General features: G+C 30.1%; 1 protein-coding gene across 7 annotated transcripts in view; it reads left to right on the top strand.

The window, feature by feature from the left end:
* Positions 1 to 21,012, top strand: part of LOC130444515 (voltage-dependent L-type calcium channel subunit beta-2) — a 78,457-nt gene that overhangs the window by 25,713 nt on the left and 31,732 nt on the right. For 5 of the 7 annotated variants that reach the window (XM_056779663.1, XM_056779668.1, XM_056779674.1 and 2 more), the window contains exon 2: positions 12,509 to 12,547. In XM_056779663.1, the coding sequence (XP_056635641.1) occupies positions 12,509 to 12,547 (39 nt within the window). Of the gene's footprint in view, positions 1 to 12,508; positions 12,592 to 21,012 lie in introns of those variants that run through there. The other 2 variants (XM_056779664.1, XM_056779670.1) reach the window with 2 other exon arrangements.

Here is a 21,012-nt window from a genome sequence, read left to right as displayed (position 1 = left end):
ACTAGAAAGAATCTATAACTATGTTGGTACCATTGAAAGTAATTACAAAAAAAGCTTTTAACGATTATTATAACGATTTAAGTGGGCGTGGAAAGTTCATTTAATGTTCAACAATCCAGGGACGGATAAAACATAATCTCTGTAATTCTAGAGTACCGAAAAAATCATAAAAAATAATTATTTAATAATGATAAAGCATCAATTCGATGTTTTGATTGTTCAAAAACTTGAACTAATGTATGCGAGTTCGCATTCAGTCTTCAGTCTCGTCGAAGCGCACTTCAGACAGTGTAATTGTAAGTAATGGTGTAGTAGTGATGTAAACAGTCTTTGGTCTCGTCGAAACGCACTTCAGAGTGATTTTTTGATAGCCAAATCTTGCAATATCAGTTTATTCACGACGTCGATGTTTTTTGGTACAGCAGCAGATTTTGGACGACCTTCACGCGGTTCTAGATGATGTCAAAGTCATCAAAAATTATCGCGTTTGTATAAGAAAACATTTTACGTCAAAAAAATATCGAATTTAAGTAACAACTCTTGTATTGTTAATGATTATTGGTTATTTAAGATGAAAAATCGTATAATAAACGACTTTACAGTCTGCTTATAAATATGGTGCATCAATTTAAACACCGAGAAGGATATAAAATAATTACTAGCAGTGTCAAGGACAGGAAATTGGTGGCATATGCAAAACGTATCGTATAACCTCTTGGTTAAAATTCGTAGAAATGAGTAATCGGGTTTTGTTTGTAAGGGTACATTTATAGCCGGTCGAATTTTGTTAGAAAAAGGACGGTTATTGCCTCAAATTCACATGTACACGTGAATTATACGTATAAGATTTCCGCTCGGCACCAAATTCTACCAGAAAGGCGATTTATTACTTTTATACAGGGTCGTTCAACTAAAACACGAATCTCGATGCGTTCCCGTAAAATTTTACTTCGAAACTTGTTTTATTATTATTTTTTTTAAATCTCGTTATTACAAAACGTCGAAACGATTTTGTTTTGATACTACGATTAAAAACTCGGTTTTCGAGATGAATTTAACCGAAAATATTTAACAAATCGACACAAAAAGCACGTTTAAACAGAGAAAATCTTAAAATAATGAAAAATAAAATCCCGAATGCAGAAGAAAGTTCTGTTGAGGTATATAATACGAAAAGAATATGGAATTGGTTGGAAAATGCAAAAATCGACCACAATATGCACCAGATCTGTCTCCTAGTGACAATAATCGGTTAATTCATGAATTTATTTGCAAGAAAATCATTTTGTTTAATTTTTTTACATAAATATAAGAATAGAGAAGTTATTAACGAAAATATAAGAAAATTTCTTAAGAAACTCGATATTTGTTTCGATTTCTTTCATTTATGACGATTTTAGAACGCTCCAAAATTGAACGATTTCGACGAGACTTATAATAAACTGTTAAAAATAAATTTATCGTCGATACCCCGTATACTTGACGATAATCTTAAAATAAACTCCCCAATGCAAAATGAAGTTCTGTTGAAGTATATAATACGAAAAGAAAATGAAATTGGTCTGAAAATGCGAAAATCGACCACCTTATGCACCAGATCTGTCCCTTAGTGACAATATTCGGTTAATTCATGAATTCATTTGCAAGAGAATGATTTTTATCAAACTAACAAAGAAATAACGTTGAAAAATAAGTAGTTTTAAAGCAACCCTCTATATATATAGATCGGCAAAATGTATTTTCGAAATGTCGTCGTGTGTTTCAAATAGGAGAACTTCTGAAAATAAAAAGCCACCTGCTGTTCCAAATTAAGTGTACTAACCCACAAAAAATCTTACCTAAATTTGTCCTTGACGACCGAGATGGTACAAAATATGTTTTTAGAATTTGTTGCGATGAAACGACGAAAAGATTTTTTTTTCAAAACATATTAAGTAAAAATTAATATTTTGTAGCTAGATCAAACAACAAATCTCGAAAAAACAAACATTAGAAAGAACTATTTCCCAAAAAAAAACCAAAAACTAATTTCGTTATAAACTTCAAGCTCGTCGATTTATCTGAGATCTGGACATAACTTGATTCAATATTTGATTATGCGAAAACTCTGATCAAAATGAGATCAAAAACTTGATGATCTAGCTCCAATAACTAACGTTGACTATATATTGAATTATGTAGTGATTCATACGAAGATTTACGAAAGTAAAAATTGAACCTCTATAACATCGCTAAAAGAGTTTCAAACCTTAAACAATCAGTGGGTGTTCGTTGGTACTTTAGATCTACTGAAAATTAGACTAAAAGAAAGATTACGAATTTCGTTAGAATATTTTTTAACAACCAACTCACAGATCGGACCTAGTATCGTGTGATTTATGTCTGAAATAATAGCAGCGATTCCAAATTGATGGGAAGCTCCAAGAAAATGTTGATAATAGCATTGGTGGATATCTAAAGGGTTGTTGAGCTCATAGGGCTTGTGATAAGCCCAACAGACGCCTTGGCTTTAAGACCTTAATGCTGTGAGACTTGCCCAAAAACTCTCAACAACCATCTCAAAACATGTTAAAAATTATATTAAAACCATATTAATTGTTAAAACTAATGTGAACTTATTAAAAATCATATTTTAACCATGTTAATGTATCCAAACCATATCGAGAAAATCGTTTTAAAACCATATTAATGCGTCAAAACCATCTAAAACCGTTTTAAAAACCATAATCATTAATACAAATAATATGAAAACTCTGATAAAACCATAATAATGTAGCCTATTCAAACTACACCTCGAATAAAACATATTTGAACCATGTTAATGTATCGAAACTATCTCAATCCATGTTAAAAATTATATTAAAATCATATTAATTATTAAAACTATTATAAACCTATTAAAAATCATATTTAAACCATGTTAATGTATCGAAATCATCCGAAATATCGAGAAAACCGTATTAAAACATGTTAATGCGACAAGACCATCTTAAACCATTTTAAAAACCATATTAATTTATATAAATCATACGTAAACTCTGATGGAACCATAATAATGTAGCCTATCCGAACTAAACCTTGAATAAAGCATATTTAAACCATGTTAATGTATCGAAACTATCTCAAACCATGTTAAAAACTATATTAAAACCATATTAATTATTAAACCTATTATAAACCTATTAAAAATCATATTTAAACCATATTAATGTGTCAAAATCATCTGAAATATCGAGAAAATCGTTTTAAAAGCATGTTAATGTGTCAAAACCATTTTAAACCGTTTAAAAAACCATATTAATTCATACAAATAATACGAAAGCTCCGATGAATCCAGAATAATGTATCATCTACATATCAAACCTTCAGAAAATAATATTAAAACCACGCAGAGCTTTACAGAAATAGAGGGCGATTTAGTCACAACAGACGATCTTACAAAATAATTTTGGGATGTAAAATTTAGTTCCACCACTGCACTGGATTTGTGTATAACATTTTATTGTCAAATGTCACTTACCACTAAATCCTGTTGGTAATTAGATTCTTTATTTTTCACATTAATTTTTTATATATTTTCAAATTTAAACAAAAATATATAAAATTATCCAAATTAATTATTACAATATCAATTAAAATAAGAATTTTTACATAAATTATAAAAGTTTTACATATTTTTTCAAAAACAAATCAATTAGGTTATTGAAAATGTTTATATATAAATATACCGTGTGAATCGTCTTTAATTATTGATATTCTATACGGAAATCAATATATTTAATAAATTACAGGAAGAAATTAATGAGAATCATTTAAATACTCGAAAAAAGTCAAATTCATTAATCACTTAATATTAAATTATAAAACGTAAAAAGACGAGTGAAATGTATCAGTTTGAAAGGGCGTTTGGTTTAAACAGGATACCAAACGTGCACTGTGTCCATTTCGTACCCCATCCGTTTGTTTTTGTTTATAGAAATCGCAAAAACCATAAAGGAGAATAAAATAAAAGAATAAAACATTATATATTTAAAATAACTTTTTATTATTAAATTAATAACTGTCTTTATTCTCAGTACACTGTGCAATTTCATTGTCTTCATTCGGCCATATTTCAATTTATGAATTAAATAAATCTCATCGAGCGCCGCCACTATTTTTCAGACTTTTGGGCGGGAATATTTCAAAGAAATTATGAACATGAAAGCGTTTCCGACAGCTTCGGCCAATAGAAATCCATTTATGTTTACGATTCGATGTTTTCATTGGTAAATAATAGAGATGATGTGTCCACGTGGACTGACGGTTTATTAGATGTCTACTGCAATTGATATTGGACGAACTTTCGTATATTCAGTTGTCTAGTATAAAATGTGGACAGTTTATTTAATCGTGTTATAAGATTTTATTCACTATAAAAAAATCCAAGCTTCCAATATCCAAATATTCGAATTATTCCATTTGATCTTTAATGAGATTAATGAAAAAAATTTTAACTATTACCCAGCAGCAACTCTTTCATAAACCTGTTTTTCAAAACAGAAATTGTACTGTTGTTCATTAGACTGTAAATTTTTTTAATATATACCATGAAATATTATCTTTGGTTGGATTTATTTTATACATTTATACAGATGAGGACTCGATTTCACCGAAAAAAAAATTTTTCAAAAGGAACAAAAATTTTTGATTAAATATTCGATATCTATATGAAAAATTAGGTTTCGTGTACTTGATTTTGGTTGATTCATAGCTTTGGTACGTACAAACGTCAATTTAAAAAAAAAGTTTTAGTAATTAGTAATTAGAAGTATTAAAATATTTTATACCGTTTAAGATCGCTTTTAAATAGGTATTACGTCATCAGCGCCGATTGTATAGAGATTTGTGGTGGTTCTTCAGAAAACTTACACCAACTAAATTCCCTTATGAATGTTAAAATCCATGGACCAGATAAACAGACAAATCATGGGACAAATAAATCTGCTATTTTTGAGACACCAAGTGTTAAAGTTCAAACAAATAACTCAAAAGCTCCGTACCACATTTTGCGATTTCGTCATGAAATTTTCCTCTATTACTTAAAAAAATTATTCTAGGGGTCAGAATTTGTTTTCTGTTAAACGTAAATTTTCAAAATTATTCAACAATATTCAATCAGGACGATACGCCAATAAATTTTAGTCCAATATAATATTTATAACAAATATTTGTCGTGGACGCTGTTTTAAGTTGTCGAACGAAACTCGATCGGCGCTAGTGACGTAAGCAAGCTATTGGCGCGTTACAAAAGGGATCGAGAGAGAAAGAGAGAGAGATTCGTTGGGTATATTTGGTAGGATCAGGAGAATTTCTATAAAGAGGGTTTTTTTTAAGTAAATTCAAGTATTTGTTTGCGTTTTCATCTGTTTATCTGACAAATTCCAAATAACCATCTCTAGAGAGGGCGTTTACTGCAATCATCAAGATTTAGTCTTCGAAGTTTCATTGATTTCTGTTTCATCATTAATAATTTCTTCTTCATTTTTCATTATATGACTTGTCGTTGACTGGAAATGAATTTATCTTCGATCGTATCATTTTATTTGTTTCTCAATATTCCTCAAACATCCTGTATTACGAATTTTTTTTGTTTATCACCTACGTTCAAGTGAATATCCTTATAAGAAGGTAATTCAACATTGACGTGTTAGATAACGAGATTTAAGAATAAATTCTCGTAGGTGTACAGGTAAATGATTTTCTGGTTTGGTTCTTTTTTTTTGGTAGTAATCAATTTATTTTATTGTTTTATTATACATAAACTAAGTTTAAGTAGGTGTTTATAACCAGGTACTGAATTTTTGGTTAAATTACAAGGTTGGTACCAGAAATACCAGACCCGACAGTTCAATTTTCAGATTGGGAACCTTCACCAAACAACGTGGCATCTTCAAGCGACTACTGACATCTCTAGGTGCGATCTGGTTCTTCTAGAAACAAACAACGACAAAACCAAATCGAATTACGATATATCTGGATAGAAAATTTATACCGTACGCTACTGAAGTAATAGATACCGAAGATATTAAAATAAACAAAAGACCAAAAGCCCAATCTGACTAATGTAGTTTTGTGTAATTACACAGACCCGAATTCTTCGAAAAACTGTAATAAATTGCGCAGAAGGAAAAAAAAACAAAAAGGATGGTACCCACATGAGTAATACCATTAAAATTATTGGGTATGTTCCAGCTGGGAGGGAATACCATTAAATATATACCTGGTACATCGATTTAAATTGAGTTTTTAAAAAGTAATAATCGGGAAAAGTGTTTTTGAATTTATAGAAGAGAAATCATTGATTTTTGTCACTTTTTTGGTAGTAGTTTTAGCAATTGGAGGTGGTTGTACAATCTGTAGTGAAAAAAACAAAAATTACCAAACGTGTGTGGTTGAAATTACAAAATTTCGAAGGTAGATTAAAGAATTCATTATTCACGGAGTAATTTTGAAATTAACCACTACTTTTGAAGTTTTATGGCAAATTCGATTAGGGATTTCAATGTTTACGAATGGATTGATGGATGGATCGTGGTCGTAGTCTCTCAAATCCCCCACAAGTTCTTCAGGAGATTCTGGAAGGTGTTGATTTAGAAATGATTCCTCATTAGTTTAAGATTCGATCTGATATAAAAATTTATTAGTTCTTAGGTTTTTGTTCGAGGACAAATGGTTTGCGACATTTGGGAAAAGTTCGCGCGGTGTTCGCGCGAACACTTCCCTAAAAGCATTAGGACGCGCGCGTTCGCTGTGAGCGCTTTCCAATAACTGTGATTGGATGTTCAAACAAAAAATTGAGTTATTAAAGTAGGTGTTTCTACGAATATTTCGCGGCGAGTTTCGCGAACGAAACAAGGATTTTGTCATTAAAAATGAAATATGTGGAACGACGTTTGATTTATATATAAATTAGGCGATTAATACAAATCTATTGTGAATGTTGAGCGATTTTAGAAAGCTGTATGGTTTTTTTTATGATAATAAATATATTTTTAAATCTGTGACACAGACACATACAAATCGCATTAAAAGTAAAACTTTAATACGTCCATATAAACTAGTATAACCCATTAAGGACATTTTTGAACGAGATTAAATTCTGAGTAAGTGGAAATAGTTGTAAAGTAAATCGCTTCGAAATGTTTAATAAATAATTGTATATAAAAAATTAACATTAACAATTTAAAAGAAAAAGTTTAATATTAATAAATATGCGGTACCGATTTATTTGATATTTTGATGGATGTGGATTTAAAAAGCGTGATCTACATGATGCGGAAGTGTGCTACTCCCCGAGGTGAGGATACCACCCCTTTTAGGGGGTGGAAAACTTTTTACTCAAAATAATCCCGGAAATCGAAAGATCAGTAAAATGCCGTATAAAGTTTTTTCGATAAATCAATAGTTTTTTAGTTATTCGCAATTGAAAAATACGATTTTTCGTCAAAAAAATCGCATTTTTTGATAGTTTTTTGCATATAACTCTGTAATTATACGATTTATGGAAAAAAGTGGAATTAAGAAAAATGAAGCTTATAAAAAAACAAAGAAGTTAAGCTATATTTCAAGATCTTACTATTTTGCCTATAGCAAGTTATAGGTACTTGAATAGCTTTTGTTTTACGCAATTGAGAATTTAACCTCAAATAACGGGAAAATGGTACATTTTTTAACAAAAAGTCATAAAGTACTACACTGAAATTTCAGTGATATATGATATAAAATAGTTGGAGCTAAAAAAATTGTACTAAAACTAATGACATTTCATTGAGAATTTAAATTAAACTTATTCCTTGTATCAAATACTTTATTTTGATGTTATTTACGACATCTGAGAGTTTGGCTGATTAGAAATGCATAATTTTGAAAAAAATAGCATTAAATGAAACTTTTTTTTTTGATTTTTTAAAAAAAATTTTTTGATCATTTTTTCTCCATAACTATAAAAGATACAAGATTTTTTATGACGATTAATTTGCTTTTTTTATTTTTTTTTGTAGTATTGTAAAATTGTCGGAGTTATAACAAAATTAATCTGTCACTATATTGCGAGGACTGCTTATCCACAGCCCTTTGACCCTTTATTAATAAAATGTGGAAAATCTCAAGCCCTTCTAACATACATAGACTTGCAGCCCTGAAAATTACCTTTAAAATGGTTGTTTGTATGCGATAACTTCAAAAAATTAATGAAATTACATTAAAAATAAAAATTTGAAATTTTCTTTGTGAATTATATGAAAAAGTTTCAAATTTTGACGCACGGATTTTTTCTGTTGATTCTAACTTGCTTTTTTTATTTTTTATCAAAGGGGTGGTTCTTAAGGGTTGACAGGGTATATAGACAATTAAAAATTACTTCTACTAGAGACAAGAAATAACAAAAAGAATGCAAAACATAAAAGTTGGTAATTATTAGATTTATTTTCATTTCATTCTTTGCAAAGGGGTAGTTTTTAAGGGTTGAATAATAAAAATCAATAACCAATAAAATTTCATTAAAATACTGTGAATTATTCACAGTAAAAATGAAATTGCAACGTTTAAAATCGTTAAAAGATTTTTTCATATACTATTTTCATTATAAGGGTAGTTCTCAAAGATTTTTGAGGGTTGATACTTCAAAATATATAGTATACAATATATTAAGATATTTATGCTGCATAAACGAAAAAAAAAACTATAATTGATTTTTTCGATAACAGGGTGGTTTTCACCCCTTAAAAACAATTTACGCACCTTGCGACAATGTAGATAAGCTTAATTCTAAATTTTCAGAAAAATCGTAGCTGCGTTATAGAATTTGGAGGCTTGACATTATTTTTAACTTTAATTCCTGCACTATTATTTATAACCTCAAAATTTTGGTTATGTTACTGACGATAAACGTTCGTGACTATGAGAACTTCACCAAATGGTACTGGAAAACCGTTGGAATAAAAATTAGAGATATGGTATATCAAAAAAAACACTTTTACCCACTTTAGAACATAAAAACATTCGAATTGACATTCGTAAACCTTTTTGACAATATTTAAACGAAATAAGTCAAATTTTTGTATAGATTCATAATTTTGGATATATCAAAATTCCTGTAAAACCATGATACTGCCAAAAAAGTGAATTACAAAGAACGAACTTGCTTGTATATCATAAAAGTGTGACGCATCGTTAATTAATGAGTTAGAAGAAGAATTTACAAAAAAAAGAAGAAAAATAAGTCTTGTCATATTAGTACAACATATTTTTTTACATTTCGATGATTACCATGGTTAAAATAAACAAATAACAGTTTAAATCGGTTTATATTCCACTATATTCACTAGATCTAATACCTAGTGATTTAAAATATGTTTTACATGGTAGATAAATATTTTTTCGTATTTATAGTAGAATCTTAAAGATTATTTAGATCGTTTTTAACGATTTTTGATTTACGTTATCAAAAAATGTGTTAATGAAACTTCTTTAATTAATTTTCCGCATTAGACGTCTAAAAATTTTTTAAAATTTGTAAAATTGTAAAAAAATCTTTCGAAATATTTAAAGTGTTAAAAATTTCGTCGAAGTTTCTTTATAAATGACATCAAGATACTAAATTGAAAGTAAATATATAAATTTCTTTATATCGGTGAAATTGTATAAATAACGGCAACGCCGCCCTTGTAAACGCGTGCTATTAAATAGCAGATGTCATTTTGCAGTCATGTGGTAGAGTCACGAACGAAAAAAAGCTCAAAACGGGCTTATATAACCCGCCCGACCTATATAAGGTCCAGACGCGAAGCAATGCGATTTTTTTTGTTTTCGTTTTTTAATTCTTTTCCGTTCTGATTTGAGACTGGTTCCTCTCGATTTTTAGCCAAGGTCAGTTCAGCCTTCGGCTTTGGGCCACATTAACATTTTTATAAGGGTCTAATAGAAATACGTTGCACGGTTTTCAGTCGATGATAATCAGGTAGTTGCCTTGTATTTACGAGATATTTTTTAAAAAAAATTTTCTTCTGATTACCTAAGAATTATTTAAAATCGTATAGGATGTTGTGAAACATCAAAAATCACTTTACTTGGCCTCGTTGCGGCTGTCTTCTAACCAACACATTCAGAGTGCTGTCACCTTTAAAAAATGTCAAACTTAATGTCTGTCAATTTCGTAAATGCTTTTTAACACTTTTAATATCATTTTTTAAACTAAATTACAAATAATTGTAGAGATATTTCCCATTTATCATCAAACTAAACTCTCGATTATCATTATCACTCAAATTTTCCTTGTAGAATTAACTTTCTTAAAGTACCTCGTATATATAACTATCCGTAATCGATCGCATTTCCACATTCCGCACACTAAAACTGCCCAAATTCTATAAACCGTGTCTATTTAATCTCCTTAGACTTTATATAGAAATTAGTGGATAATTCCTCGTACAGACTCTTTCAGGCTCGTTTAAACGTGTCAAATTTGTATAAAACATGCTTCGATGACGATTTTGAATCCTTTATCGATGTTCATATTCCGATGGGCGCGTACAATCGATTAGAAAATCCTTGTAACGCGATTCGCCTTTCATCTGTATAAAATCATTGACGTGCACGTATTTTCTAAATTCTGAATTATTAGAAAAGTCCTGGAAGTACTCCACACTCTCGATTTATTCTATGTACACGTCCTCACTTTCATTGTTTCGCGCCTAGAAAATCGATATGGAGCTCTACTTTCTGAATTTATCTTTCATCTTCTTTTTTAGTGTTTTATTACTTTGTGAGTTACATTCTTCAATCTCTCGTTTCTTTTTCAACTTATTTTCAATATTCCTTCATTATCATTTTCTTTATTGATTTTTTGTTATTATTTCGGTTTTCTTTCTTCTTTTTGTTAGTTTCTTTTTGAATCTGAATCTAAATCAGCGTCTTGTTAAAAAGTAGATTACAATGCCCGTCGACGCATATAGACACGAACGAAATAAAGTTTGAAGACGCTAATGATGATGTTGATGAATAAATATATTTTTTTCCAAAATTTTCGGTCCGGTGTATCTGTTAATACGTTATTATCAAATATAGGATGATTTTTAACGTTTTGGCAGGAGAAAGCGTAAGCTAGTCATCCACACTCTCGATTTATTCTATGTACACGTCCCCACTTTCTTTGATTCGCACCTGAAAAATCGATACGAAGCTGATTGATAAAATACGATGTTTCCTACATTCCGAATTTTGTTTCATTTTCGTTTCATTGTTTGTGTAATTCCATGAACTTTTCTACGTTTTCGTTCATTTTCGGTTTTATGTTTTTTTATTCTAGTTCACGTTTGACTTTTGAATATCTTGATTATCGAAACGTTTTTCTTTTAACTTTTATCTTGTGTTCCTTCTTCCTCTATTATTCCTTTCCTTTCTATTTCAATTTATCCATTTTTCACTCTATCTTCATTCAATTCTCTTATTTTCATTCAATGCTCGTATTCTCATTTTTTATCCTTGTTTTTTACTTTTCTTCCTTCATTGTTTCTATCTTATCCTAATTCATTTCTTGTTTCTATACGTATTCTATCTGTTTCTTTCGTTTTTTCTTCTTCTTCTTTTATCTCTTTTTTCTCATTATTCGTATTCTTCTCTCTTTTTCCAATTCTTCTATTTCTTAACTCATACTTTTTTGGTGCTTTTCCCTTTCCTTTATTACCTTTATTTTCATTTTTCTCCTCTTATTTCATCTTTCTTTTTGTTTCAACTCTTTTTTCTCTCTTCGTTTTATTTTTGATTCTTTTCAACTTTTATCTTCTGTCCCTTTTTCCTCTATCGTTCCATTCCTTTCCATTGTAATTTATCCATTTTTCATTATATCTTCATCCAATTCTCCCATTTTCATCTTTTTTTTCACTCATCTTTCATCTCATCCTCATTCCTTTTTTTTTGTTTCTCTACGTATTTTATCTGTTTCATCCGTTTTCTCTTTTTATCTTCTTATTACTCTTTTTTTCCCATTATTCGTATTCTTCTCTATTTTTCTCCATTCTTCTATTCCTCCTTTATTTCTTAACTCTTACTTTTTGGTATTTCTTCTTCTCTTTTATCTTTTATTTTCATTTTCAAAATTCATTTTCAATATTATTTGCGTTTTTCTAGATTTCTTTATTACATTTCCAATATTTTTTTTACTTACTGTCATTTTCTCGTTTCGCTTTTTATTTTAATGTATCTTTTCATTTGTTTCTTCTTTTTTAATGTTTGTGCGTTATATTTCCAATATTCCTTGATTATCATTTTCTTTATCGATTTTTTATTATTATTCCGTTTTCATATTCGTTTTTCTTTCTTCTTTTTGATATTTTCTTGCCGTTTTGTTACGAATCTGAATCTAAATCAGCGCCTTGTTAAAAAGTAGATTAGAATAAGTAGATTACAATGCCCGTCGACGCATATAGACACGAATGAAATGATGTTAATAGATTTTTTTTTGTTTCAGCAGGAATCGTCGCCGACTTTGACGCTCATATCGTCAAAGGTAAGCACAAGCAGGCCATGCGACCGCAGCGTTGCCCAATCAAGGTGTGTGTAACTGGGATTTTAACAGATTATTCCATTCGTATTGTTGTTCGATTGGTGGTATAAAATTTTTTTGGAAAAATTACAAAATACAAAATTGTAGATGATTCGAAATTGACAGCTGAAATAACCGCCACTGTCTAGATCTGTAGCAGCTACCCACCACTTGTTTTGTCTTCTGCGAGTCCGCATTTTGTGGTTGGTGTTGTGTCTTTGTTTCCTAATTGTTTTTTTTTTTTAATTATATATGAAGAAATTTTATGTACAGTATATATAGAAATGCAATGAAACATCACGCCTTTCCATATCTCAAAACTTCCTTGGGGAATAGAAATCAAAAGAAGCTCTATACGAAGGGTATTCCATGGTGTACTTGCTCGTGGGGGGAGTATACACCACTCGAATATGGCCAGAAATGACCCAAATTGAAGAAGATATCGGAAACCTAAAAATTGTGAAGTTATTTATCGATACTTCTTCGGTCTCGTCGAAACGCGCGTCAGACAGTATAGTTTATGAGTGTTAATGTAGTGGTAATGCAAAAATAATTGAACATGTAGGAACCGAGGTGTGAAAACGTGAGAAATAAATTTTTAGAAATTTTGTTAATTTTGTTGTATAGATTAAGAAAAAAAAGTATAAAAATTCGATTGGATTACTTGTAAAAAAATTATTTTTATAATTTCCGTGCTTTTTTTTCATATAATGAGATTTTGCGAAAAAAATTATCGGAATGGGATTAATTCTTTTGTAAACAGTCTTCAGTCTGGTAGAAACGCGCGTCAAACAGTGTAGCTTGTGTAGAAATTGTGTAAACAGTCTTCAGTCTCGTCGAAACGCGCGTTAAACAGTATAGTTTGTGAGAGTTGGTGTAGTGGTAGTGCAAAAATAATTTAACGTTCCATTAAAACATCATAGAACAATCAAATCTGAATTGAGGTGTGAAAACATACAATAATCTTTTTTGTATAAATTTTTAGAAATTTTGTTTATTTTTTTGTATAGATTAAGAAAAAAGTATAAAAACTTGATTCGATTACTTTTTGTTATTGATTACTGTTTTATACACAATTTTTAATAAAACACTCTGTATATGCACATATGTATAAGTCTCGAAAACTACAGAAATTCAAATTTTAAACACGGCAACGTCGCTATTTTATTATAAATATTCAGTATAAATCGATTGTATCGATAAAAAGTTAACAGAAATCCACCCCGTAATTTTAAGTTTTAAATATTTAAATTTTTTTCGTATCGTATTTTTTTCCTTTGTTTTCGGTCTCGTACGCGTAATTATTAACAAAACATGTTTGTAACATTAAAAAGTTTAGAAGGTCAATAAAATAACGATCAATTCATCCCACTACTCTTTAAAACAATAATTTCGATAATGGTAAAATGCGAGAATCGCAAAATTCATAAATTATGACCTTAATGTGTTTCGTGAGTTTCGATTCTGGTACTCGGACATCATTCACTTTCGCAGAAATCAAAAGAAAAGTCTTCGATACAGTCCGGAGCGTAAATTTCGTTATCGGATAACATATAAATTATATTTTCTGTCAAAAACCGAAGTATTCAAACGAGAAAAATGTTTTTAATTTGAAAAAAAAGTCGCTTGAAATAACACCTAGAACGAACCTAACCTAACATAACATGAAGAATCTTCTAAACCTGGATTTAGAACGAGCCTAACCTAACAATACCTTTTAAGCGCCTGAGACAATTTTCTAAAGACTTTTGATAAGAGGTTTTAGATGTGGTGGATTCGTCCTGTTTTTCAAACGCCTACGAGCTAAAAACTCATCTTGTTTTACACCGAGACATGCGGAACAGTTCTTAACGAACATAACCTCACTTGTATCTAACATAATCTAATTTAACATAACCTAAACTTTTATCTTTCAAGATTTTAGATACGAACCCAAAAAACTCAAGTTAAGCAAAGCAATTTTATAAATTTGTCCAAATAAGTTAGGTTAGGTTAGGTTTTAAGTGATATTTCATGATTAAAAGTTCATTATAATTTGAACTTTTCGACATTTTACGTCTTTTGTGTACCCAAAACACTTTTTGTTGCCTAAATTACATATAATTTGAAAAAAAATCATTTGAAATAACTTGAAAGTTGAAATAATACCTAAAACGACCCTAACTTAACCTAACTTTACCTTTTTCGCGCCTGAAAGAATCTTCTAAAGACTTTTGAAAAAAGATTTTAAACGTGGTGGATTCGTCCAAACGCCTACGAGCTAAAAACTTATCACGGGACACGTGTGATAGTTCTTAGTGAACATAACCTCACTTCTGTCTAACGTAATCTAATTTAACATAATCTAAATTTGTATCTTTTCAGATTTTAGATACGAATATAAAAACCTCAAACACTTTTATAAATTTGACAATATAAGTTATGTTAGGTTAGGTTTTAAGTGATAACACATGATTGACAGTTCATTACAATTTCAATATTTAGAATTTTGCGCGTCTAGAACATTTTTTAACCAAAAAATATGGTATTTATGAGTTTGATAGGCCCATAGTACTTTATATTAGTCAAAAAATCACATTGGTATAGTTCAGTCGTTAGTTGGTTCCGTAATTTTATATGTAGATTCTCCCCAGCTCATATCAAACCCCACCAACATCTTTTTAGATAAAAATATGATCGAGATTTTTTCCATGAAAACACTCCGACCTGTATTGAAGGTGGTATCGAATTTTTCGGCAACGTATGGCTGATATTTCGGGTACCTACATCCCAGTACCTATATCTAGACGTAGACGTTCATAAATTGGGCACTAATAGTGGTTAACCTTGAATTCACCCGCGAGAAAAAAAGAAAACATCGAATTTCATCTACATTGTTACTAAATTTAACTTTTAATTCTTTTTTTTTTAGTCCCACACGGACGATTTTCTGTTTGACGAGTGTAACTTTTGAAGAAATGATTCTTCTTATTCGATACGCGAAATTTGTACGAGGGTTGTTCGATAGGAAATCGTAAAGATTGACATTTCTATTGGCGAATGTAATTGTCAAAATTTAACATAAATCTAACGTTTAAAAACTCATATTGTAGGTTAAACCACGGAAAAAACGATTTTCGAACGGGGTTGTTTATTGAGACCTTGGTGGAACCAAATTTTGAGGTTAGATGCAAAAAAAATCATGTGTATATTATTCTGTTTAATGTTCGACGAATCTTAAAGAAAAATCCCACCCCAAAAAAATTTATATAAATATTTTAGTAAATTAAAATGTAAAACGTTGTTTACATAGGACAAACATCTCAGTATTTATAAAATAGATTAAAAGTTCATCGATATATAGAGTTGAGATATATAATTGTAGGAAAGTTATTTGTTTAGTTATTTCAAACACTCTGTATAATATTTTCGATGGTTAATTATTGTTTACATCTCAAGGTGACCGCGTACATATGTGCAGTCATAAATACTCTGGTATATGTCTTAGTCTGGTACCTGATTTCGGGTACCTGAGTTCTCGAGAATCAAAAAGTACCTTTAGGTGTTGTCGCTTTTGTTAGGGAGGGGGAGGTATTATTGAACTGACTTTTTAGATTCGTTATTTCCAGAGATGGGAACGATCCGTCATCAAAATCGAATAACTGGTTTTTGCTAATCGTTTAGCTTCCCACAACCATTTTCCCAATTTACGAATTTTCTTAAAACGGAAACAACTTTCACTGTGGGATATTATTGCTAGTTTGAGCAAAATGGGACAGATTTTTTTGGATATTCATCTGTAGGCCGTTAAATTTTGAATTTGGAATGTCGCATGGTAGTAAATTCAACCAGATATAGGCCAAATTTTAGTCAAGTTTCCTCCTAGTAGATCAAATAATCATTATTTTACGTAAATAATTATAACAGTTCCGTAATAACAGTTACAGAATTATCTCCTCATCTCAATTGGATACTTCATGATTAACTATCACAATACATGAGACATAAATGAAGAATAATTAAATATAGTTGACGCTACGTACAATTTTGAACGTAAAAATATTTCTCCAAATCTTTTTTTTATAATCGTTTCGTTGATTATCAAAAAATTTCGATTTTTCTATATCTCGTATTTAAAATAATTATTATTTTACGTGAATATAAATAACAGTTCCAAAATAACAGTTTCGGAATTATCTCCTCATCTCAATTGGATATTTCTTGGTTCACTATCACAATAAATGAGACATAAATGAAGAAAAAAAGAAGAAGAATTAAATATAATTGACGCTACGTACAATTTTGAACGTAAAAATATTTTTCCAACTCTTTTTTTTTATAATCGTTCCGTTGATTATCAAAAAATCGAGTTTTTTATATCTCAAGTTCGTTTTTAAAATAATCATCATTTTACGTAAAAAAAAATAACAGTTCCATAATAACAGTTTCGGGATTATCTCCTCATCTCAATGGGATATTTCATTTTATGGCCGATGTCTTTTCGTGAGATTGTACACCGTAAAACTCCCAAAGTATTTTATGGGAAAAAAATAAAAAAAGGTGTAATTTTGTCGTATAATTATTATTCTGAACTCTTGGGAAATCAATCAACTGAATTTATGAACATTTGGGATGATTTGTTTATGTAGTTTTATTTGATATTCGTTATTTCTATTTTATGATATTGTTTTTATTTTATATCGAACGACATACGTTTATAGATACTACAGAAAAAAAAATAATTACACAGTTAGTACATAAATTACCTCTTACTAGTCTAAAATTTGAATGATATTTTTGATAAACAATGAAAATAGTCGAAACGTCAAAACTACATGATTTTAAATGAAATTTCAATTAATACGAACCTGAAATGAAATTGAAGGGACGGCAACGAGTTCAGTTCCTGGCAAACAGCAAAATAAAAAGTTTGAGGACCAAAAATCAAGTCGAGAAAAAAATATATTAATTAGTCCGGGAGCTTATGGACAGATTTATTGAGCTCAACTCGAAATAGTCTGAGCGCTTGTTTTCAATAAATAAAAAAAAATAAATAACAAAAGATTTTTTTTAAAACAACTTTTTATTTAAAATATACACTGCCGGTCAAAATTATTTTCCCTCTGCAGTATTTATATTGTAATTTAGTCCTCCTTAGCCCTGTGAAACCTAGAAACTCATTTTATTTGACCCGAACGCTTTTTTTTAGAAATTTGTTTACAAATTAATGTTTCTAAGTAACTATCTATTGAAACCAACCGTTCTAGAAGCTTTAGTCACGAAAATCGAGATTTATTCTATATTCTTTGTCAAAATTCGAACAGGTCAGTTTAAAGGAAAGGCGAGAGGACTTAAGCACTTCGTCGAGAGTGTGGATCGAGTTTTAGACAATAGACCAAAACTCCATTGATAACTTTGCATTAAGTTGAAGTTATTATTTAGAAAACTTACAATATATAAATCTACATTTGTGGAATGACAACGCTGTGTTATGAAAAAATTGTGGACAGTCTAAGAACCGATGGACTAGGACGCTTGACGTCGTAAATAACGAAAAAAAAAAACGTACGCGTCATATATGTGTATGCACACGTGCTGTGCTCGATATACCAGAGGCGGGTGAAGAGATAATTTAAACTTTCATATTATTTTCATCTTGTTATGGCAATTATATTCTTACTTGAAAAATCGATAAAGTAATGAAAAATTGTGCCGCCTTCAAAGTTCTAGAAACTACTAGAATTATCTACAAAAATCTAGAAACTTCAATAATTATCTACAAAGCTCTAGAAACTTCTAGAATTATATAGAAGGTTTCAAAATGAATGTAGTTTGTTTTGTTTGAGAAATTTCTAGGATGATTTACAAAGCTCTAGTAACTTCTAGAATGTTCTAGGAAGTTCTAGAGGCTTCTAGAATGATCTAGAAAGCCCTAGAAACTTCTAAAATGATCTTGAAAGTTCCAAAATGCGTAAAATTTATTATAATCGATTTATAATCTTCGAGAAAGTTCTAGACATTTCTATAATGATCTACAAAGGTCTAGAAACTTCTAGAATGATCTAAGAAGCTCTAGAATGATCTTGAAACTTCCAAAATTAGTGAAATTTATTATAATCTATTTAGAATCGTTCTAGAAATTTCCCGAATGATCTAGATAGTTTTAGAATGATCTAGGAAACTCTATAAACTTCTTGAATGATCGTGAAAGTTCAAAAATGAGCGCATTTTGTTATGATCGATTAGGAATGTTCGAGAAAGTTTTATAAATTTCTAGAATGATCAACAAAGGTCTAGGAACTTCTAGAGTGATCTAAAAAACTCTAAAATGATCTAGAAAGTTCCAAAATTAGCGAAATTTATTATAATCGATTTAGAACCGTTCTAGAAATTTCCCGAATGATCTAGAAACTTCTAGAATGATCTAGAAAGTAATGTCCAAAACATTACGGTCGAAAATAATAGCGCCATACTCCATTGTTTTAACAATTAAATTAATTAAAATGGCCGAAATTCTATTGAAATTTTCCCAACGCACGAGCAAAGATATTTTTCATCTTTTTCTAATAAGCGCTGACATCTTCAGGCTGAAGTTGTAAACTTCTAGACAAAACACGCACGATTTTCATGTATTTTAAGAATCTTACGAGTAAATTTTTAATTTTCTACGTTATTTTCAATTGTTTTTGTTTTTCTAGTAAAAACGTACGACTCTGCTTTTTAAATATCCACTATTTCAATCACGGAAATACTTTTCTCGTTGTTATTTACAGCTTGCAATAGACGCGTTCTTTTTTAAAGTAGATTGGTTACAGCTTGCACCGAAATTATTTTTAAATTCGACTGGTACTTCGTTTCAATTATAGAAATTTAATTTTGATTAGGCAACTGAAAACAACGAAAATACCATAAATTAAAACAGAGTTTCTATGAAACAAAAACTGTATTCGATTCAAATTTAGATCTCCAATTCTAAGGAAATTAAATTTTTTGTAATAAAGATACGAAAAGACAAAAGTTTAAAGCAATTATGACAAAAAGGAAAAATATCTAAAACTGAAGATGACGATACAGCTAATGATATGAATGAAGATCGTGGCGCTCGGATCGAAAACGAAGAAAACCTCAAACAAAACGTTAAAAATGATAGCCGTAATCCCAAGGATTGAAAAACTTGATGAAGCTAATGATGAACCATGGCTCTGATCTCCACGTTCTATAAAATTCCATTATTTGCAATGGAAAATGGTTTTATCCAAGCAACAACCCAAATAAGGAAAACCAGAGCCTAGACAAATGATAATCATCAAAAGCAGTTGCAAATAGAGGTCCATTCGAACGGAAAGTTTTGTACTATACGTCTGATGAAGTATTTGGAAACGACACTATCAATTTCAAAGTATACAATGGACAGGAATTTAAAAGGGAAAAATATCGAGATCAATTAACCGCGAGAAACGAAAAAATAAGATAGAAAAACTTGGTGATAGTTATATGAAAAGTTTAATGGTGCGATGAATCAAAATTCGCTGCCCACTGGATCCATGTACAAACACGTCGGAAACTCGGTGGTTAGGGGATGTTTCGGAGGTAAGATTTGGTAGAAAAAATGCTACAAAGAAGTAATAAAGAAAAAGATTGATCAACGCCGGATCACCAGAAGAATCATCTTCCAGCATAACAACGATTCAAATTAAGCTGCACAAAGAGAATAATAGGAAAAAATGGCAGACAAACAACAAAAATAAATCGATTCGACATTAATATATTCGAAGAAAAAAACAAACGCGACTTATTCGATGGTGATTTAGTAAAATAATCGATTTATATACAAAGTTTTTCGGGTGTTTCGCGTTGTTGATATTTCTAACAATGATCATTGAATATTTTTTTGTTTGTTTCCGAAATGAAATAAAAAGAAAACAGTTTCGGTACATCGAGATCTTTCCAGGAAGAATACGGACGAGAATTTCGGGCAGTAGGCGTCGCCTTTCAAACACTAATCGATTCGAATCGATGATTATTTTCAAACGTCTTCAATATTCATACTAAAAACTGATTTTTTTTGTGGAAAAATATTTATTTTCTTTCATATTCAGCTCGAGGAAGATCTTTGGTTCATGCTTAACAGTAATGGGTGATTATTTTCAATTTCCAGCACATTTTATCACCTCTTGAATATCTGGTTGGAATCTTTTGATTCTGGAAGATATAGTTAATGATATGAATGAAGATAGCGGCTCTCAGATCGTCAATCTGCAGTAGAAATCATCATTTTCCTCATGTCTTTTATCATCTCTTGAATATCTAGTTTGACATCATCGTTTATTAGACCGTGTCAATACATTCTTTGAATTTCCTTCGTCTAGGCATATCGAATTTATCGAAAGCAAATCTGCTTTTTTGTTTAGTTCCTGGGGGTTAATTGTCTCGTGACGTCGATTGGGTGT

Source organism: Diorhabda sublineata, chromosome 5, assembly GCF_026230105.1.
Source record: "Diorhabda sublineata isolate icDioSubl1.1 chromosome 5, icDioSubl1.1, whole genome shotgun sequence".
Taxonomy (NCBI): Eukaryota; Metazoa; Arthropoda; class Insecta; order Coleoptera; family Chrysomelidae; genus Diorhabda; species Diorhabda sublineata.
The sequence above is the reverse complement of the archived record's forward strand: the minus strand, read 5'-3'. Positions and strand labels throughout refer to the sequence as shown.